At 38.4% G+C, this 24,036-nt stretch overlaps 1 protein-coding gene across 1 annotated transcript in view; it reads right to left on the bottom strand.

Moving 5' to 3' along the window:
* The window catches only part of ZC3H15 (zinc finger CCCH-type containing 15), a 97,654-nt gene extending 86,035 nt beyond the window's left edge, over positions 1-11,619 (bottom strand). The window contains exon 1 of the mRNA XM_053698540.1: positions 11,490-11,619. Coding sequence (XP_053554515.1) covers positions 11,490-11,564 — 75 coding nt within the window. The 5' untranslated portion in view covers positions 11,565-11,619. The remainder of the gene's footprint in view (positions 1-11,489) is intronic.
* Positions 11,620-24,036: the final 12,417 nt, after the last annotated feature.

Raw genomic sequence — 24,036 nt, 5'->3', positions numbered from 1 at the left:
AAATAAAAAACACAATTTCTAAGTGCGCATCTGAGGCGCGAAATTAGGCCCCTCCCACTCTACTCCGGAGCTGTGAGGCCTAGTAAATCACTCCTAAGTGACTAAAAAACAGCCATGTGGGTAATAACCCCAGAAAGAACCCAAAAGGGCTTTCAAAGTGTCTTGCAAAACGATTTTTTCTTAGCAAAACAATCGATTGCCCTGAATAAGTGTCAACCAGTATATTAGCCCTATTATGTAAGCATTCAATTCCTTACTAAAGTGAATGTAAAGTGCTCATCCTCACTAACGTTACCCTTAATGTCTATTAAAAATAAATACCAGTTTCATTCATCGATTTACAATGTTTTTGTTATATACCTTGTTTTTTTATTTTGTTCGTTGGCTCCCGTTATTTTGATCCTCCACCCGGCACACGCACCTACTTAGTGTCAGTCTGATTGACGTCTTTATTACCAATCAAGGCTCTAACCACAGGGGGACCCACCCGCTTACGCTGACGTCACTACTCCTTTCTGCGCCTGCGTTGTTATCATGTTCACCAGCGATTTCCTTTAACGCTCGTGCACATTTCGCGCATGCGCAGTAGTTTCACTTTACGGAGCCCTGTCATTTCTGAATTACTGTACCGCTCGGTAAGTACATCAGTAACAGGGCTCCGTATTCTCTAATTACAGCTTATTTTAAAAATCAATACTGTTTGAATAATAAAATATTAGTTAGCAGGCAAAACATAATGAAATTAAAAAGTTCTGTTTCAATAAACACTTACAATCGATCTGTATTGTATTTTTATTTTTTGCGCTATTAGGTGCTGGGTTAGCAGATTGTTTCCTTCTCTTCACAACGATAGTATTCATTGAATGTATTGATTCAATGAATACTATGGTTGATTGAAAGCGGAAACAGCATTTCACGCATGCGCAATGTGAAGTGAAAACGGGAGCGCGCATTGAAGAGACGTAAATAGCGGGTGGGACCGCTGTATACGTGATATGTCTAAAACTAAGGAAGTAAACTGTGGGAGGAGCAGGTACTGTGAATAGTCTATATTTCATCTAAAAAATAAACTACATATTACTAATTTTATAATAAATGTATAGTGGCGGTTAGGTTAATATCAGGATTGCCTACAGGAATATGTGTTCAAAAGAACGAAAATTGACAATCACCTAAGTCTGTGAACATAGCTTACCCTCCCCTCATGGGGATATTGTCAGTCTCTTCTAGCATTATCTCAGTCTTGTCTAGAAATAAATGACTGAACATACCTTATTGCAGATCACCCTGCAAACTGTTCCCCCCAACTGAAGTTTTCTGGTACTCCTCAGTCCTGTGTGGGAACAGCAGTGGATTTTAGTTACAACATGCTAAAATCATTTTCCTCTCAGCAGAAATCTTCATCACTTTTCTGCTAGAGAGTAAATAGTACAAACCGGTACCATTTAAAATAACAAACTTTTGATTGAAGATAATAAAACTACAATTCTAACACCACATTCACTTTACACTCCCGAGAGAGACCCTAGTGCTTAGAGCCGGCAAAGAGAATGACTGGGGGGTGGAGCTAGAGGGGGAGCTATATGGACAGCTCTGCGGTGTGCTCTCTTTGCCACTTCCTGTAGGGAATGAGAATATCCCACAAGTAAAGGATGAATCAGTGGACTGGATACACCTTGCAAGAGAAAGTAAGCTTATTAACTCTTCTTATTTAAAAGGAGCCACAGAATAAATTCTTTCACATTCTGAAAGTGAGCAGTAGATTGTAAAGTATGTGTCACTCCTTCACACCCATAACTGCAGAGATAGAGAAACTGCCCTCAAGGTAAAATTTGCCTTTCTAAAGTTATTGGTGGTACCTCATAGTATTGATGAGATTTATAAGATCATCTTGCCAGATTAGAGAGCTTTAGATCATCAGGCCCTATGTGAGATAATAGTATTAAAACAAAAGATCTGAAATAGGGGTAATAACATTCAGAGAGCCAGGAGTACAGATTATGAAAATGTTATTTTAAAAAGGGACAGTCTACACTAGGGCTGCACGATTAATCACGGATGCGGTTTTAAACCGCGATTAATCGCTGCAGATTAAAAACCTCAAGAGTATGTGATTTATAACCCCGCCCACTATGTCACCTATGACGTACAGGAGGGCTTCGCGGCGGCCACATGCGGGTAAGGGGGGTGGCAGTGACTTACCAGTGCTGTACTAGCACATGGTGACTGAGCTCAGGCTGAGAGGGGGCCCGGGGGGCAGCCGTGTCGGATCTAGCTTGAGGGATAGCCGGCCATGCAGTGTTGAATGGACTAGCAGCATTTTCTTGTCCGGTGCAGCAGCAAGCACAGCAGCTCCCTCCCATCATGAATAAAAAGCTGGCCAGCAGGATGCACGGTCTGCGCGCCCAAATACTCCATTCAAAGTATTTGGTCGCGCAGACCGTGCATCCTGCTGGCCAGCTTTCTGTTCAAGGTGGGAGGGAGCCGCTGTGCTTGCTGCTGCACCGGACAAGAAAACCCTGCTTGGGGGGCCGGCAAGTGACTGTGGTAGTGTTGTGTAGTGGGACTCACTTGGCATAGGTCACCATTGCAAGATAAAGAGCTTGTCTCCTCTGCATCTGAATTATACTGCAAACTATAGAGCTCAGCTGGCTTACTTTGCAGTAATGTCTCTATAGCAAACGATAATAGAGTAGAGTATACTTGCAATATTTCTACAGGCACAGAGATTGCTCACTCTGGAACTAAGAATATTACTGTAATTTATGAAGCTTGCTAAATTGTTAATAGAACATTAGTGCTGCAAGTTAAATGCATACTCACAGTGTAATACAATACTGTAGGTTATGTGTATATATATATATATATTATACACACACATACATCTGTGGTTTGTATTTTTATTCTCAATGTATTGGACATTGAGAAACATGTACATTAAGATTCTGTAGTCTTAAATACATTTTTTATTGACAAATTAAGGTGTTAGTCATTTATAAGAAAATCGCGATTACACCCCCCCCCCATATCGCCCAGCCCTAGTCTACACCAGAATTGTTATTGTTTTAACTGAAAATATTTTTATTGAAACCTTCCAAATCAATACATAAATAGTAACAACATTTGCATTATAGTGCCGTGCAGAAGATAATATTAGTCCATGTTACAAATTACATCCAGCAATGTTATAGCTTATTCCTCCTTCGCTTAGAGACTATACAAATTAAGCATAGAGTTAGTTAGCACATAAGTTGAATTAAAGGAAGACTTCTATTATATCACCTATAACTCTTAAAATAGTAATAGAAGGGCAAGAATAAAAATAATTTTTTTCTTTTTTGAAGCAGAGAGGAAGGGGGAAAAGAGAAGAAATAAAGAGAAGTGTGGATGAAGCACTCGTGGGGGTATCTATCTAACATGTCCGCCTTCCTGACATGCCCTATCTCCTAGCGCCCTTCTCGCTTGCATTCTCAGAGTCTTCCCAGACTATCCATTCCTCCCATATTTTAAGAAATTCCTGTCTTTTGTCTAACAACGAAGATGCTATGGTCTCCATTTGGTGGTAATACCTAATTTTGTTTATTATAATATCATAGTGGGGCACTGTAGTTTTCCAGAATTTCGCTATCACTGTTCTAACAGCGGTGCATATTATACCCACTAATTTTAATGAATGTCTGTTGAGGCCTTCAATAGGGAAATGTAAAAGAGCTTGCTCAATAGTTAATGTAATTCGTCTATCGAAAATCTTACTAATTAGCTCGGAGGTGGACTCCCATATTCTCTTACTTTCGTGGCACTCCCACCACATATGAACGTAGGTACCCTCTGCTTGGCATCCTCTGTAACATTGTACTGGACCAACTGTGTTGGTATCTGATTGATGATATTTAAATCTACTTGGATAATTATACCACCTATATGTTGTTTTAATGTAATTTTCTTTTAAGTTTGCACTAATAGAGCAAGCCAGGCCCTTTTGGATTATGGTGGCCCATTCTCCCGTGTCTCTAGTAAGGTTAATCTCATTTTCCCATTTTTTAATAAAGTATAGCTTCTCCGACTTTTGTTTTGTGAATAAAAATTTATATAGGCTAGAAATTGTACCCCTACTTCTAGAGGTGGAGCTACAAATTTTCTCAAATAGCGTAGGGCTGTTTGAGGTTCTCAACTTGCGGACTTCGTCTATCCTAGTTTTTAGTTGGAGGTAATGAAACCAGGAGTGTGGTGTGGAGGGTAAGATATCGTTATATTGTTGGAACGTGATGGTCTCAGAGTTTCGCAGTGTGTCAGCTATTCTGTATAAACTTTTATTGGCCCATATCACATTAACTTGGTTGCTACGACTGCCCGAGAATGTCCACAGTGGTGTAAGAAGTATTGTTATTGTTTTAAAAGATAGATAATCCCTTTATTACCCATTTCCCAGTTTTGGATAACCAACACAGTTATATTAATACACTTTTTACCTCTGTGATTATCTTGTATCTAAGCTTCTGCAAACTGCCCCCTTATTTCAGTTATTTTGACAGACTTGCATTTTAGCCAATCAGTGCTGACTCCTAGGTAACTCTACGTGCATGAGCACAGTGTTATCTATATGACACACATGAACTAACACCCTCTAGTGGTAAAAACTGTCAAAATGCATAAAAAAAAAAAAAAAAAGGGAGGTGGCCCTCAAGGTATAAGAAATTAGCATATGAACCTCCTAGGTTTAGCTTTCAACTAAGAATACCAAGGTGATCATAAAATATACATAATGTGTGAAACCTAAATACTTATAAAAGTTCATATAAGGATATATGTGTTCTTCCAAAATCTTCACGCTTCTATTTTTCTTTTGATCCTCATATGAAAAGAAAGAAGAAATGCCACATAGCGTAACTCTAACCTTTTTTTCAATGCAGAATGTGTATGTACAAATGATTACTCACATGAGATGGAGCTATAGCCAAGCTCAGGTTAGTGCGCACACCCAATGTTATACTGTTGGGTAAACAGTTGCTTGAACAGGATATTGAATAAAAAGATTTATTTAAAATACAAATATAAAAAGCGCCACAAGAGCTGCAAAGACCACCAAATACAATAGGTTTGGCAATACAATCAAGTATTTGCTCAAGTTGAGCTTATACACAATACCAGAGACCGTGGTAAGGAGTGCAGAAATTTAACCACACAACCTCCCCCTTAAGAGTCCAGTATATCCGACGTACGTTTCGCTAAAGAGCTTTATCAAGGATTCCTTGATAAAGCTCTTTAGCGAAACGTACGTCGGATACATTGCTCTTTGGCGTCCTTCCAAGAATCTGCACACCAGTAAGGAGAGCAACATATACTGGACTCTTAAGGGGGAGGTTGTGTGGTTAAATTTCTGCACTCCTTACCACGGTCTCTGGTATTGTGTATAAGCTCAACTTGAGCAAATACTTGATTGTATTGCCAATCCTATTGTATTTGGTGGTCTTTGCAGCTCTTGTGGCGCTTTTTATATTTGTATTTTAAATAAATCTTTTTATTCAATATCCTGTTCAAGCAACTGTTTACCCAACAGTATAACATTGGGTGTGCGCACTAACCTGAGCTTGGCTATAGCTCCATCTCATGTGAGTAATCATTTGTACATACACATTCTGCATTGAAAAAAAGGTTAGAGTTACGCTATGTGGCATTTCTTCTTTCTTTTCATATGAGGATCAAAAGAAAAATAGAAGCGTGAAGATTTTGGAAGAACACATATATCCTTATATGAACTTTTATAAGTATTTAGGTTTCACACATTATGTATATTTTATGATCACTTTTTGTTCACAATTTTATCACATTTATTTCACATTTTTGCGTTTTTGTGATATTATGGTATTTGTTATCATTTTAAGAATACCAAGGGAACAAAGCAAAATTGGTGATAAAAGTAAATTGGAAAATTGTTTAAAATTACATGCCCTATAAATATCATGAAACTTTTGTTTTGGACTAGACTTAACCTTTAAGTATACCATTTTTTTCCTAAGGAGATCATTATACCCCCAACTCAAGTAAAACCTCTTATTAAAATGGCCATGTCCAGCATTAAATTGCACCGATTTTGGTCCCAGCACACTGGCTTTTTTTACCTAATAATATATGAGTGAGCTCTTGGCACAGATTTAACTTGTATAGTCAGCTTGCCATGTCAAAACAGCATTCAGTATTGAGTTGCTTATCAGCTGAGATTTCCGATTTACCCCTGGCTACTAACTTTTTTGGTTTTTCTCCATATATCTATATAAAAATACAGCTGTCCGACTCCTAATAATTCTCACTGGCTCCGAAACAGATTGGAAAGTGGTTTACAAATGTATGCTCCATGTCCCTTTAAGATTTTTAAAATATACTAGAGCATATGCTGCTTTACACATCAGGCTCCATTATAGCACTGAACTGAAAATCACATAAAATTATTTTATTATAGAACATACAGTGGGGTTAATAACTATTGAGCCACTGATTTCACTATGAATATATACAGGGTAGATCCCCCTCCATGCCATGCAATTGTTTTTAGCCTGGCCCAATGGTATTTTTGGGCACAGAAATTGATGCCAACCCTGGCATAGGTCACATAATTCTCATTTTTGAATAAGTAACAGATATTTTCAATTGGTTAATAACCACTGGGCCACTGATTTCACTATAAATATATATACAGGTTGAATCTCCCTCCATGACATGCAATTGTTTTTAGACTGGCCCAATGGTGTTTTGGGCACAGAAATTGATGCCAACACTGGCATTGGTGCTCTAATTCTCATATTTGAATAAGTAACAGATATTTTCAATTGGTTAATAACCATTGGGCTACTGATTTCTCTATGAATATTTACAGGTTAGATCTCCCTCCATGACATGCAATTGTTTTTAGCCTGGCCCAATGGTGTTTTGGGCACAGAAATTGATGCCAACCCTGGCATAGGTGACATAATTCTCAATTTTTAATAAGTAACAGATATTTTCAAAGGGTTAATAACCATTGGGCCACTGATTTCACTAACATATACAGGGTATATCCCCCTTCATGCCATGCAATTGTTTTTAGCCTGGCCCAATGGTGTTTTGGGCCAGTGGCCCAATGGTTATTAACCCTTTGAAAATATCTGTTACTTATTCAAAAATGAGAATGATGTCACCTATGCCAGGGTTGGCATCAATTTATGTGCCAAAAACACCATTGGGCCAGGCTAAAAACAATTGCATGGCATGGAGGGGAATCTACCCTGTATATATTAATAGTGAAATCAGTGGCCCAATGGTTATTAACCCTTTGAAAATATCTGTTACTTATTAAAAATTGAGAATTATGTCACCTATGCCAGGGTTGGCATCAATTTCTGTGCCAAAAACACCATTGGGCCAGGCTAAAAACAATTGCATGGCATGGAGGGGGATCTACCCTGTATATATTTATAGTGAAATCAGTGGCCCAGTGATTATTAACCCTTTGAAAATATCTGTTTCTTATTCAAAAATGAGAATTATGTGACCTATGCCATGGTTGGCATCAATTTCTGTGCCCAAAAATACCATTGGGCCAGGCTAAAAACAATTGCATGGCATGGAGGGGGATCTACCCTGTATATATTCATAGTGAAATCAGTGGCCCAATAGTTATTAACCCTTTGAAAATATGTTACTTATTCAAAATAGTAATATTTGTATTGGTGCCAACGTATGCCCTTTTTTCTAGTTTGTATATCCAATTGTTGTATAAAGGGATTGCACCTCTGTGTAACTACATTATATGAATCATATTATTTAAATAAAACCTATATTTTTATTTTAAAGTCAATTTAAAGCAGTCTGACAAAAAAATTAATAAGAAACCAACTTCCATGAATAAGAAACAGCTTGAATAAGAAACCAACTTCCTTGTCGTCTTCCTTATCTTATTTCTCTCTGTATACCATAGCCCAATACCTAAAGAGAACAATTGAAATGCAACGTTTTGTTTACTTATCTCTTATGTGTTTTCCACAGAACATTTTGCCAGGCGGGTAACATTATGAAGTAGCCAGATGGGGCAGTGTAATATTTTCTTATATTATAACATTCCCTGCTGTCTAAAGTACAAATTAAATTGCATAATTATAACATTTATTTAATGATAATTTGTGCAATAAAGATTGGAAAAGTATAATATTAGCTATTGTTTGCATAATACTATCTTAAAGGGATAGTCTAGTCAAAATTAAACTTCATGATTCAGACAGGACATGCAATTTTAAAGAACTTTCCAATTTACTTTAATCATCAAATTTACTTTGTTGTCTTGGTATTTGTTGCTCGATAAACCTAGGTAGGCTCATATGCTAATTTCTAAGGCCTTGAAGGCTGCCTCTTATCTCAGTGTATTTTGAGTTTTTCCCAGCTAGACAGTGCTAGTTCACGTGTATCACATAGGTAACATTGTGCTCACTCCCGTGGAGTTATTTAAGAGTCAGTACCGGTTGGCTAAAATTCAAGTCTGTCAAAAGAACTGAAATTAAAGTGAAGGTTAACTTTGATCAGTTCTAATGAAATGTTGTGTTTATCTCAAAAAATAAATGGCAGTTTCTTTCATCAAAACTTTTACTTCTACATCGTTCCTTAGATATATCAATTCTTTCTTTGTAATTTCGCTATCAGTAAATCAACCCCGTTTTTTTTGTTGTTGTTAAAGTCTGATCACGTTTTTTCGCTAGCCAATTGACTTTTTGGTCGTTAGACAGCCGTCAAATGACGTCAGCAGCTACTGTGACAATATGCGCATGCGCCAGTATCTCTGTTTGCTTCGGCAAAGCGAGCGTGGCCCGTTTCGCGCATGTGCACTGAAAATTTTATTTAAGCACTGTTAGGTAACATATTGCGGACGAATGACGCATGCGCTGAACTCGGCAATGAACTTGTTTTAACGCATGCGCATTGATGCGAGTCGGAGAACGCTGCGCATGCGCAGTTTTGGATAGTCACCGTGCACGAGCCTACTAGAGACGTATAGAGCGGGTGGGACCGCTCTATACGTCACTGGATCAAAAACCAGGAAATAACTAATGGGAGGAGAATAGAAGGGAACTGTAAGCAAAAAAAGACTGTACAAAATAATAAAAATAAAAAGTTATTGCAAAAAATTAATATAGTGGCTAGATATTTAATATGCATAGAAGTGTTATAATGAAATATGAAGCTCTAACTTAACCTTCACTTTAAGGGGGCAGTCTGCAGAGGCTTAGATACAAGGTAATCACAGAGGCAGAAAGTGTATTAATAGAACAGTGTTGGTTATGCAAAACTGTGGAAAGGGTAATAAAAGGGATTATTTATCTTTTTAAACAAAAATTCTAGAGAAGATTGTCCCTATACAATTTAGATGGGTGGTCAGTAAAATCAGCAGGGTGTTGGAAAGATCCTGGGGAGAACACTGTCTCTCTTACCTAGAATGTAATTTCTTCTGCTGGCTATCTTTGCATAGCTCTTTTGACAGCCAATATTTAAAAGAGACACAAAACCCAAAATATTTCCTTTCATGATTCATATAGAGCATACAATTTTAAACAACTTTCCAATATTCTTCTATTATGAAATGTGCTTCATTCTATTGGTATCCTTTATTAAGGTAATAGCAATGCACTACTGGGAGCTAGATGAACAAATTGGAGGAGCCAATTACAAGTGGCATACATGTGCAGCCACCAATCAGCAGCTAGCTCCCAATAATGCTTTGCTGCTCCTGAGCCAACCTTGGTATGCTTTCCTACAAAGGATACCAAAAGAATGAAGCAAATTAGATGAAAGAAGTACCTTGGAAAGTTGTTTAAAATTGCATGCACTATCCGAATCATGAAAGTTTAATTTTGACTTTACTGTCCCTTTAAAGTGAAGGTAAAGTTTCAATGGTTACTAAACACAATTAAATGTAACATTTAAAATCATTTGGACTTTCATTCATGAAATTTGTTATATTTGTTTGCAAACGAAGTTTTACATGATTTAAAACACTAATATTTGAATCGATAATAACAACCCGTTTTTCGGTCCTTTAACTACTTCCTGATGACGTTTTGCAATTCTCCAATTGAAATCCTGGCCGTTAGGCGGCCGTGATACTACGTCATCTTCCTATCGGCCGATCTGGGCATGCGTCCCATCTAATACGCATATCTTCTATCACAATGCTCGTGGCCGATTTGCGCATGCGCGCATCATTCATTCCTGAATGCGCATAAACGTCTTCTGATTTCAATCAGTAATTGCAACATTGAAGCGGATCGCATGCGCTTTGGAGACAAGCTGTATTGGGAATTGCATGCGCATTGCAGTTAAAATCGTTTAATTGCGCATGCGCAATTGTAAGGCTCGTTGTGAACGCGCATATCTGATACGTATAGAGCGGGTGGGACCGCTCTATACGTAAACACTGAAAAAGTAAGGAAATAGAAGATGGGAGGAGTCCAGACAAAAACGGAAGCATTATAATGTATTGAAAATAAAGGTGAATTGAATATTTTTATTAAAAAAAAAAAAATATATATATATATATATATATATATATATATATATATATATATATATATATATATATATATATATATAGCGATTATGTTTATATAGATGGCGAGAATGACTTACTGTGTTGAAATGGTCCGAAATTTACTTTCACTTAAAGTATTGAAACTTTCAGTAAAGGCAAAACATATTTCAAATGCAAAAATAAAAGGTTTGGAGCCATTTGTAAATTTAAGACACTAAAATGAATAACTGGGAACAATTTTTTAGTACACAGTCCAATTAACTGCTGCTCTTTCACAAGGTAGAACATTTTTCAGTACTATGTCTATTTTATCAGTATATATATATATATATATATATATATATATACACACACAGACACACGTACATTCACACTGTATATTTATTTAAAAGTGAATGACCTATAAAATAAAACTTGTAATTAACAATACAAACATCTGATATTCAGAGACCACTATCTCAACTCCAAAAGCACTGACAGAACAAAACAGGGAAAGGAGTAAACAGACCCTATAATATTCCAAAATAGATTTTTAATCGGATTATTACCTGTGTGTGGTTTATTACGAAGCATAGTAAACAATTCAAAGATCCAATAATACACATTTATCAGCCTTATTAACACATTTAAATACGAATTTAATTGCAGTCAGTCACTGTGCAGTCACCTGCCATAACTAACAGATGGAGCTCATGATCACACTATCACAGTACAAAGTTCCTACAGAATCTAACATGTATACGAATTGTAGTCTTCGCTATAGGCGTAAAATAAAACCGAGCTTTGACATCTGTAAGCTCCCAATTCATCTTCTATATGGCCTACAGCATGACAGCAATACTTCCACGGAGCTCACTGTAGACACCAGCCCTTGGGCTCACTGTACAAGGCAACACATAGGTCTTTCCCGAGAATAATACGCCGTTAGGCGACTTCTCACCTCGATTGTCTTCTCTTTCTTTTTCTGATCTGTTTTCTTGTTGGGTTGCGGTGCCGCTGGTTTTTTAGGAGGCATCGTGGCCCACGTTAGACGGTCAGCTCCGCACACTACACTTTACGGCAAAAGGAAGAGGGCAATGACGTAAAGGCCGGTATCCTGATCTCGCGAGGTTTCCACGGTGCACTAATTCGAAAGAGACAGTGCTCTGCTGATGTGCGACTAACACGTCTTCATATCCCAGTTCTGTGGTTTCTGTTTCATGCAGTTCAGCTTATATTATAGAACATTTTCATATTGGTGTAAAACCTTAGCGTACTTGCTCTTATGGTATTTATTTACTACGATTGAACGGGCTTTTGTTACCGTTGTTCTATCAGAAGAGCGAACACCGTCATATTTTTGGATGACAACAAATGTTACCTGCTTTGCTTCTTGTTGATAGGACCCACCTGAAGTCGGAGTGACGCAAAACTTATTTTTCTTATTTTTTCTTGGTTTTATATAACATTGAAATCCCCATTATGTTTTGAATAACGAAAACTTGTCTAGCTTCAGGTGGTGATTTGACCTTGTCCTAAAGTTACGTTTAGAGTTGCCCAATTCAAGTTTATGTCTCCATGTTACTCTGTTTTTTTGCTCATCAGACGTTGCATGGGGGGTATAAGAACTTCCATACGCATATATTACAAAACGTATGCGTATGATATATTACCTTAAAGTGAAGGTCCATTTTGATGAATTAGTGCCTGGTTTTTAATAAACCTATTAAAAACAAGGGCACTTTAATTAATCAAAATTGACATTTCACTGTTTTCTTCAAAAACTTACCTTTTAATCCTGAATGCCGCTTCAGCGATTCCCCCGGCCATCGGAAGCCTCTGCAGACGTCAGAAATGATGAATCAGGCTTCCTCCAATCACAGCTTCCCCCCCCCTGGGGAATCTTGGTCTGATGCAACGCTGTGATTGGAGGAAGCCGGATTCGTCATTTTGGACCCGCGAAGACGGCTTGCGACCGGCGGAGGAAGTGCTGGAGCGGCTGCCAGGATTAAAAGGTACGTTTTTGAAGAAAACAGTGAAATGTCAATTTTGATTAATTAAAGTGCCCTTGTTTTTAATAGGTTTATTAAAAACCGGGCACTAATTCATCAAAATGGACCTTCACTGTAATGCAAATAGAATCCACTCACATTATATCCAAAAAGAGGCTTCTTTATATATATATATATATATATATATATATATATATATATATATATATATATAAAAAAACTTCTATATTTCCTATTATTATATCACCAGCTACAGCCCTCCAAAGAAGGCTGTGCCATTTGGAAATCATCCATCCAGTCATATTGCATTTGTCAATGTCCTATTAGCATATTTATATGTCCATTTGTGTACTTCTGACCGCATGCACACTGGAGACAAAAACAATCACATGCATTCTAGCGTTACCCACTTTCATCCACATGCAAAGTTGCAAGCATAAGGGAACATTTTTTTTATCCTGTGCAGGACCAGTAATTCACCCAACTTAACTATAAATAAAAAGACATACACCTTTATTTGGGTATAATAACCCCTCCCTTACCAAACCACAGCAAAGTGGAGGGGTTAATGTTTATTAATAATAATAAAACGGCAAGTAAAATTAACTCCAAAACACAAACAGCTGACTAGCAAGATGGACTGACTGTCCTAACAACCCCTCTAAAAGGGGAGAGGCCGCCTTAGAGTAAGGGGGCGCCCCTTTCCTCAGTTCAACCCAACTAAGGAAGGTTGACTCACAATTGAGGTGGCACATATAGTGCATGCAGAGTAGACCAAAGCTTCAGAGCTGCTCGGCAGACTCACTCCCATAACTGGAGCTTCGACAATCGACCACAGGATACGTCAGTCACTACTTCACTGTCAACACCCATAGCTTTGTGTAAGTGCACAACTTGAAGATCAGGAGACGGTGTATGACCCCATTGGCATCAACCAACGATCAGGAACATCACTCGCAGAACATTACTGGATGTATAGATTCTCAAGACAGAGAAGACTCAAGCAGAGCAAGGGAATGGTTAAAAAGCTTTAATAAAACAAAAACGCAGCAACGCGTTTCTCGCACAAGCTCCGTTTTATCAGGCTGTAGCATAAAGATCTCTCCTTACTCTATTTAAACACAAGAACCAATCATAATGTGGCATAAGAATATGCTCCTTAAAAGGAACCATACCAATAGTATTCAAAATGCAAATGGCTCTTCTCGCAGACATGGATACATATAAAGTAGTAAGTATAAAGACATATGTAGTCAATACATTTAACAACATAGTTACAAACATGGATCAGCTTTACATATAATATAAAACCATTTGATAACAATGTGGGCTGATATCCTGACATAAGTGCTAATCGTGCTTAAATAAGATTACCTAATTGATTACCTAATTGCTGATACCATATTAAAATTATATACTACATAAGAGATGAGGATCATCAGTGTTGTAAGTATCTACCTACAGTGGATATAAAAAGTCTACACACCCCTTTTAAAAGGTCAGGTTTCTGTGATGTAAAAAAAATGACACATAGATAAATCATTTCAGAACTTTTTCCACCTATAAACTGTACAACTCAATTGAAAAACAAACTGAAATCTTTTAGGTGGAGTGAAGCAAACAAAAAAAAAATTAAATAGTGTGGCTGCATAATTGTGCACAACCTCTTATAACTGGGGATTTAGCAGTGTTCAGAATTAAGCAATCACATTCAAAGTCAAGTTAAATAGGTGTCAGTACACACCTGCCATCATTTAAAGTGCCTCTGATTAACCCCAAATAAAGTTCAGCTGTTCTAGTAGGTCTTTCCTGACATTTTCTTAGTCGAATCCTACAGCAAAAGCCATGTTCCACAGAGAGCTTCCAAAACATCAGAGGGATCTCATTGTTAAATGGTATCAGTCAGGAGAAGGGTACAAAAGAATTTCCAAGGCATTAGATATACAATGGAACACAGTGAAGACAGTCATCATCAAGTGGAGAAAATATGGCGCTACAGTGATATTACCAAGAACTGGACGACCCTCCAAAATTGATGAAAAGACGAGAATAAAACTGGTCTGGGAGGCTGCCAAGAGGCCAACAGCAATATTAAACAAGCTGCAGGAATATCTGGCAAGTACTGGCTGTGTGGTACATGTGACAACAATCTCCCATATTCTTCATATGTCTGGGTTATGGGGTAGATTGGCAAGACGGAAGCCTTTTTCAAAACTTGTAATAGCTGCACAATGGAAATTGTTTGTGAAAAGACCACATTGTGCAAGGAAAACTCATAACGCTCTACTTGTAATCTTGCCCTTTATGTCTTCCAGGACTTTGTTTATGAAGGATCTTATCTAACCTTTGGAGCACTGCCTGATTCTCTGATGTTTGGGACTTTTAACTATTTTATGTTTTTCATTATTATTATTATATTTTTTCATTCATATGGTTTATTTTTTTACATCTAGCGCCTCTCATCATTTTTTTGTAGTTTGATTACTTAGTTATATTAGGAAGATTGAGCAGGGGCCGCCATAGCACCAGACTCTGTGCTGAGGGAAAATTTGTGGTGCCTGTCCCTCCTTTCTTTTTTTCAAATTTTCTTTATTTGGAATCACACAGTGAAATACAAAGTTACAGGTTAACTATCATACAATCCGTATAATGAGCATCAAAGAAAAGTAAAGTCATAATAGTTTTAGTCCCATCGGTGTGGATACAGATCTAGTAGTAATGTAGCATCCAGAAATTCGACCTTGCTGGTCCAGTCAATGGGGATAAAGGTGGGTGGTTCAGTTCATTTTTTTTTATTTTTTTAACCAACACACTTTTTAATGTATTACCTAATAATAAGCTAACCTGTAACCAAAATACAAATTAAACATGAGCAACTAAGTTTCAATCAGTATTTTTCTCCAGATTTTGCAGCATATCTGGGCAATCTATTTATATTATATTATCCCATTCTCCTCTAAGGGATGCTTAAAGAAACATTTCATGGTGTATGAAAGGTTTTAAAATGTGGCGCTGTATAGGAGGAGGGAGAGTGGTAATGAGACCGCCATTTTTTTAAGAAGTGTTGTAGTCTGTGTTTTTTGTCTAGTTTAGTGTCTTTTTTTTTTCAATAAATAGTTGTTTAAGCAGATTATGTTTGAACTAAACAATAGAGGGTGATTTTTTTAGAGATCTATAAAGCTAAAATACATTTACGGGCTAGTAAAGTACAGAGTGTAAGCATTGAGTGTTAGCATGCTATATTGTTTGTCCCATGAAATAGATCAATTGTTTTCAAGTCGTAATTTTAACTCAATGTTGTAGTTGGCATCAGAAATGGTTGATTTATGGGAATTCATAAAAGTAGTGATTAAATGTGGGTCTAGGCAAGCAACATTTAACAAATTGATTTGGGTGAGCATGATTCCAGTGGGCCATACCTGCTGGGGTAAAATAATCCTTGTTTATCATTCTTATCTGCATTTCTCTAAAAGAGAGTGCTAAACTAGCTGCTTTGGCCCTTTCTAGACTAATGTGAATATCCCTAGCTGAAATGGATCCCATTTCTGCTCTCTGTAGCCGTGTCAGAGTATCTTTCTTTTACATTGGTAGAGGCATATCTAATCAGTTGGTGGTATATTGTGGACAGGGAGAAGCTACCCATTTTTATAAGCAATATGTACATTAGCAAAGGGGGAGAGTTCCCAAAAACTAGTAACTTGAGACATTAAAGTGACAGTCTACACCAGAATTTTTTTAAAAGCTAAGTAGGAGAAGAGAATAAAAAGAAGTTTTATAATTCTTTGACACGGAGCTCCTGTTTCTTGCTGCTGTCAAGCAGTCCCTGTCCCTCCTTTCTATTGTTGAGCTGACCTTCAGATTGCTATTTTGACCTACCCCTTACTGCCACCCTAAAGAGGACAAAAGGACTCTTGCTGCCACTAAACTCCAATCACGTTGGCCAGGACCTTCCTCAAATGACCAAGTAACAAGTCCAAACCCACGTCAGAGAGGTGTACCCAGTCTGACCTAAAAAGAACTGGAAGATCAATCCTGATATTTTCATGTACCACCACCTTACCACCATCAATCTCAAGAACGCGCCCCACGTCCCTATTGATCTTCCCCTTCACCCTGAAACCAGCCTTCCTAGAGTCCATGTGTCACCAGGCATTCCTTGATGTTGGACCAAATCATCAGGACCCCTGGAAACTGAACCCTAAGCCATCTTAAGTCAGACAAAATTATAGTGGACAGATCCCTCATCGGCATAGTGTCCACATTGTTACCCCCCCAAATGGAGTAATATCACGTGAGGTGTACCCCACCTCCGTCTAGCTTTGCTGACTTTCCCTGGCAAGTCAGCGTAGACCATGCCTCTGCGCCCTAGATATCTAACATAGCATTTGGAGCCTGGCAATCCAAGGTGCAGACCTCCTTCCTTTTAAGCCTCTTGTATTGATGAACAATGGACATATAAATGCCCCAAAATCCAAATACATTTGCAGGTCGGAACCTCAGCTGTAACACAAAAAAATTCAAGGTCCCAACAGAGCAATCAAAACGCAGAAAAAAGAGAAGAATAAAAAACCCAGAACTAACAACAACACAACCAGACTATTAAACAAACCTAACCTATTGCTGAAGGGGCCTAATATAATTCCTGAACCTAACAGTTATCCATCTCCCCAAGGCCTTATATCTGTTCCTCAGAGCAACCATCCATAGCAGCACCCAATTAGAAAAGAATGTGGGGCAATCACGGATGAGCTCCATCCTAACATTTTTACTGCCCTATTCCAAATTAACCTAAATTTGTAGTATGAAAAAAAGGTCCCATCCTCATGGACCAAGAAAAACCCTTCACCTGGTGGCCGAATTCCTAAATAACATGTGCATAAAGATACCTGACACACAGCTAACTCCACCTGCGGAAGCAAGTTAAGCCACCGTCCCTTACCAACCTGATCTGTTTTGGATCTAGCAATAAATAAAAGCACAGAGGAACCTTCCACCCGTACCTGGTTAACTATTAATGTGAATCCTATAACCCTCAGAGTGAGCCACAAGTTCCCTAACTCTCAAAGCTCCAAATGAGAATGAAATGCTAATGAGAAAGCTGTGTGAACTACAAATGTCTTAGTGACATCCTCAATGCCCTGAAGTTTAGCAAACAATTACACTGCTGCCAAACTTACCCCAATAACACCTAGGGACAAGCCACATGCACATGAAGCCAAGAGATCCACTCTAAACAATACATTATGGATGGCGTTCTCCATGAACTACTCCTACCCTCAAGAAAATTACCCCACTCATTCTAATGTGTACAGTAGAATCACAAGTCTTAGGCGACAAAGAACCGCTAAGTAACCTCAATGCAATCCCCAGAAATCGACACCAGCCAAAAATATGGTGGGCAAGTATTAATGAAAGCGTGATAAAGCGTCAGCGATTATTTTATGTACTCCAGGTACATGTGTTGCTCTAAAACTAATGTTATGCTTCAAGCAGCGCAATACTAACTGTCTAAGGATGTTAGCCACCGGCGGTGAAGAGGCTGACAACCTATTGATCGAATGCACTACACTCAGGTTGTCTTAATGTAACTGACCTATTTTGCAAACTGAACCACCAGAGCTCAATCACAACTAGAATAGGAAAAAGCTCTAACAACGTCAGGTTCTTAAGGAATCCCCAAATCATCCAAGAAGAGGGCCAATCACTGGCGCACCAAACACCATTAAAGTAAGTCCCAAAACCCAAACTACCCGCCGCATCAGTGAAAAAATGTAGTGACTGATTAGAAATTGGCAGGGGAAGCCAAAGCCTGACCCCGTTGAAGACATCTAGGAAAACCTTCCAAACTTCTAAGTCTGCCTTAACTCCCTTGGACAATGGAATTCTTGCTCTAGGGGAAACCAAGCCTCTAGTGGACGCTTCCATGCGGCGATTAAAAATTCGGCCTAAGGGAATGATTCTGCTAGCAAAATTAAGCAAGCCTAAGAGGGATTGCAACTCTCTAAGCGTGGACTGTCCTACCATCATTATTGCCAGGATCTGCTTCTTGGCAGCCCTAATTTTCTCAGCCAGAAGCCTACACTCCCTTGCTACTGAGTCAATTTCGATCCCTAGATACCCTAATCAAATACAAAGACCATCAGTTTTGTCTGATGCTAATGATACACTAAGGGCCAGATTACGAGTGGAGCGCTATTTAGCTAGAAGTAAACTTTTTCTGTGCGTTGGGGTGCGCTGATATTACAAGTACAAGCAGGGGCATCTGTCCTGGATGGGAAGAATAAATACTATTAAAATGATGATGGTGCCAAAGTAGTTGTATCTTTTCCAGACATTGCCGATGGCCCTGCCTGACTTGTACCTTAGCGTCCAGCAGAGGATGCTCAATTCATTTATCTGGTCTTATAAAAAAACCTAGGGTGTCTCAAGATACTCTTTATCTAAGCAAAGAAGACGGGGGACTTAGTGTCCCCAACCTTTTGAACTAATATAGGGCTGTACATTTAGCCAGAATGATTTCCTGGAACCACTCCCATCCTACTACTTTGTGGGTTCACATTGAGGGTTCTCCGCTGGGGGTCAAGTGTATGAGAGATATTGCATGGCTTCCTAAAATCAATAGACCACTACTAACACACTAAAACAGCTATATTAAGACCACTCTTGACATGTGGGACCATGTAATCACACATATTAAAGGAATCTCCACTCCAGTCTCCCCCTTAACCCCGTTTTCCTACAACACACCTTTACTCATACGAATGTAATAGAATATTTGCAAAATCTGCCCGTTTGTTTATTACTGGACTCCGGGGAGAACAAAGACAGATTATCACTAAATAATGACCTAGGTTCTCCCTTTCATAATTGGTACTTGTACCTGCAGATTAGGCATGCAATCAACACTAGCACACATAAACTAATGTTCTGAGACCACTCACAGCATTTGAGCAGATGTGCATTAATAACGTTAGGAAAGCCCATCTCTCTCTAATATATAAAATGCTCAGAGGTTCTTTCCCTGCCCAATGGCCTGCATACTTGCTGAAATGGAATGCAGAAATACTAAACAATATTAGCGACGATGACTGGAAACATTGCTTCAGGGCATCTCACTCCGCCTCTACTTTACTGCTTATATCTGAACTAAATTATAAAATATTAGCTTGCTGGTACCTGACACCACAACGTCTCTGACATATTTATTCGACCGCTTCTACAAGCTGCTGGAGAAAGCGCGGAGATATAGGGACTATGAGGAAGCGCATGGGGGCATGCGCGAAACATGTTAGATAGTTGAGCTGCTGTCACAGCTATCTATAACTTTTTGAATACTCTATCAAGCATTGGCATCAAATCCGGACTGGCTGCTCTTTTTTGTACCTGTTTATAGGGACTATGACCCATATTTGGTGGACCTGCCCACACATGACAGGCTTCTGGACACGACTAGAGCAGAGTATCAACAGAATCGTAGGTACACATATAGCTCTCAACCCTCGTCTCATCCTCCTTAATTTTACCCCACCACTTCACTGCGTCTACGCAAAAAGCTACTTCAAATAATGTTGGCTTGTGCAAAGCGGTTAATTCAGAGACTATGGAAGACTCAAATGATCCCCACGTTTGCACAATAGGTAGCTGAGGTAGAACATATTCTAGCTCTTGAAAAAATGCACTACTACTATATAGGCAAACGCGACTTTATTAACAACATTCTCTTTCTGTGGGAGCAGGGGCTCTCTGATAATGGGTAATACCAATGACATACTTACCAGACGATAACTGAATGACTACTCATGCTGATTATCTCTTTGGACTTGTTATTTCCTCTGATCAGGTTGCACATGGTTTTGTCTGGGATCTATATTATCATAAATTGATATGACCAGTATGGGAAGCCTTGTCTTTGCCTTCCCTACCCCTTTCTCTCCTCCCTTCATTCCTTCCCTCCCCCCTACTTTCAATTCTATAATTCTTTATTAGTCTCTATACCCCTGAAGTATTATTTTCTATATCACCATTCTTTTACCCCAAATAAAAAAGGTTAACTTTCGGGTTCTTTAACAATACTTATGTGACCTATTTCTGTATGTCAATATGTTAACTTGTATTGTATGGTATCTTGCTGTGAAATTTGTAAACCCAATAAAAAATTATTGAAACACAAAAAAAACACAGCAATTTATCTTTTAGTTGACTTGATATTATCAATGCTCTGATGTATTGTCGCCCTCTGGTGGACGTGATAAAGAATGAGAAATACATATCTAAAAAATAGAATTGTCAATAGCCTGGAGCTTGGTGATTTGTAGATTGGTTCGTAAACTTTCTGGTACAGGTTGTTGCCTTAATTATGTATATATGTAATCCATTTTACCCTTTGTTAGCCCCGGCTGCAGGCCACACAAAAGGAGCTATGTTCCGCTAAGCCCAATCTGTTTGTAAGCGTGCATCGAACAACCAAGAATACACTGCTTGAGGAAATTATTTTCTATCTGGTAGATTACGAGTTTTTGTCGGTAATGGTGTGCGGTGTTAACGAGCATTTTTTTCTCACTGCTCACTTAAGACAACGCTGGTATTACAGGTTTTTCTAAACCCGGCGTTAGCCGCAAAAAAGTGAGTGGAGAGCAAAATTTAGCTCCACATCTCACCTCAATACCAGCACTGCTTACGATAGGAATCAATGGGGCAGAATTGGCTGCAAAAAAAACTAACACCTGCAAAAAAGCAGCGTTCAGCTCCTAACGCAGCCTCATTGATTCCTATTGGAAAATACTTTTTATGTCTACACCTAACACCCTAACATGAACCCCGAGTCTAAACACCCCTAATCTGACACTTATTAACCCCTAATCTGCCGCCCCCAACATCACCGATACCTGCATTTTATTATTAACCCCTAATCTGCCACCTCGGACACAGCCGCCACCTACATTATCCCTATGAACCCCTAATCTGATGCCCCCAACATCGCAGACACCTACTTTTTATTTATTAACCCCTAATCTGCCGCTCCCAATGTCGCCGCCACCTAACTACACTTATTAACCCCTAATCTGCCGCCGCCACCAATGTCGCCGCCACTATAATAAAGTTATTAACCCCTAAATCTAAGTCTAACCCTAACACCCCCCTAACTTAAATATAATTTAAATACATCTAAATAAAATTACTATCATTAACTAAATTATTCCTATTTAAAACTAAATACTTACCTATAAAATAAACCCTAAACTAGCGACAATATAACTAATAGTTACATTGTAGCTATCTCAGGGGTTATTTTTATTTTAAAGGCAACTTTGTATTTATTTTAACTAGGTAGACCAGTTAGTAAATAGTTATTAACTATTTAATAACTACCTAGCTAAAATAAGTACAAATTTACCTGTAAAATAAAACCTAACCTATGTTACAATTACACCTAACACTACACTATAATTAAATTCATTCCCTAAACTAACTACAATTCATTACAATTAAATAAAATAGAATAAAGTACGAACCCCCCCCACTAAATTACAGAAAGTAATCAGCCCCAAAGTAATCAGCTCTATTTCCTGTAAAAAAAAATTACAATACCCCACCAACATTAAAACCCACCACCCACACACCCAACCCTACTCTAAAACCCACCCAATCCCCCCTTAATAAAACTGAACACTAAAACTGGAACAGCCAATAGAATGCAAGCTCAATCCTATTGGCTAATTGGATCAGCCAATAGGGTTGAACTTCAATCCTATTGGCTGATTGCATCAGCCAATAGGATTTTTTCTACCTTAATTCCGATTGGCTGATAGAATTCTATCAGCCAATCGGAATTGAAGGGACGCCATCTTGGATGATGTCACTTAAAGGTACCGTCCTTTGGTGTTAGTCGTCGGATGGAAGAGGATGCTCCGCGTTGGATGGCTTGAAGATGGACCCGCTCCGGATGGATGAAGATAGAAGATGCCGTCTGGATGAAGACTTCTGTCCCTCTGGAGGACCTCTTCTGCCCGGATCGGATGAAGACTTCTGCCCCTCTGGAGGACCACTTGTGCCCGGCTGGGTGAAGACGTCTCAAGGTAGGGTGATCTTCAAGGGGTTAGTGTTAGGTTTTATTAAGGGGGGATTGGGTGGGTTTTAGAGTAGGGTTGGGTGTGTGGGTGGGTGGTGGGTTTTAATGTTGGGGGGGTATTGTATTTTTTTTTTACAGGTAATAGAGCTGATTACTTTGGGGCCATGCCCCGCAAAAGGCCCTTTTAAGGGCTATTTGTAATTTAGTATAGGGTAGGGATTTTTATTATTTGGGGGTCTTTTTTATTTTATTAGGGGGATTAGATTAGGTGTAATTAGTTTAAAAATCTTGTAATTATTTTATTATTTTCTGTAATTTAGTGGGGGGTTTTCTTCCGTACTTTAGTTTATTTAATTTAAATGTAATTAACCCAATAATGACCACAGCACTTTTCCATTTTCTGCCGTTTGGCACCAAGGCTATTTTTACATTTTTGCGGTGTTTGTGTTTAGCTGTAATTTTCCTCTTACTCATTTACTGTATCCACACATATTATATACCGTTTTTCTTGCCATTAAATGGACTTTCTAAAGATACCATTATTTTCATCATATCTTATAATTTACTATAAAAGTTTTTTATAAAATATGAGAAACAAATGGAAAAAAACACACTTTTTCTAACTTTGACCCCCAAAATCTGTTACACATCTACAACCACCAAAAAACACCCATGCTAAATAGTTTCTAAATTTTGTCCTGAGTTTAGAAATACCTAATGTTTACATGTTCTTTGCTTTTTTTGCAAGTTATAGGGCCATACATACAAGTAGCACTTTGCTATTTCCAAACCATTTTTTTTTTTTCAAAATTAGCGCTAGTTACATTAGAACACTAATATCTTTCAGGAATCCCTGAATATCCATTGACTTTTTCACAAATTTTTTCACAAACTTTCGGTTTCTCACTGAAATTATTTACAAACAGCTTGTGCAATTATGGCATAAATGGTTGTACATTTTTCTCTGGGATCCCCTTTGTTCAGAAATAGCAGACATATATGGCTTTGGCGTTGCTTTTTGGTAATTAGAAGGCCGCTAAATGCCACTGTGCACCACATGTGTATTATGCCCAGCAGTGAAGGGGTTAATTAGGGAGCATGTAGGGAGCTTTTGGGGTAATTTTAGCTTTAGTGTAGTGTAGTAGACAACCCCAAGTATTGATCTAGGCCCATTTTGGTATACTTCATGCCACCATTTCACTGCCAAATGCGATCAAATTAAAAAAAAACTTTACATTTTTCACAATTTTTGGTTTCTCACTGTAATCATTTACAAACAGCTTGTGCAATTATGGCACAAATGGTTGTAAATGCTTCTCTGGGATCCCCTTTGTTCAGAAATAGCAGACATATATGGCTTTGGCGTTGCTTTTTGGTACTTAGAAGGCCGCTAGATGCTGCTGCGCATCACACGTGTATTATGGCTA

Source organism: Bombina bombina, chromosome 1, assembly GCF_027579735.1.
Source record: "Bombina bombina isolate aBomBom1 chromosome 1, aBomBom1.pri, whole genome shotgun sequence".
NCBI lineage: Eukaryota > Metazoa > Chordata > Amphibia > Anura > Bombinatoridae > Bombina > Bombina bombina.
This window is presented reverse-complemented; position numbering and strand designations above follow the sequence as displayed.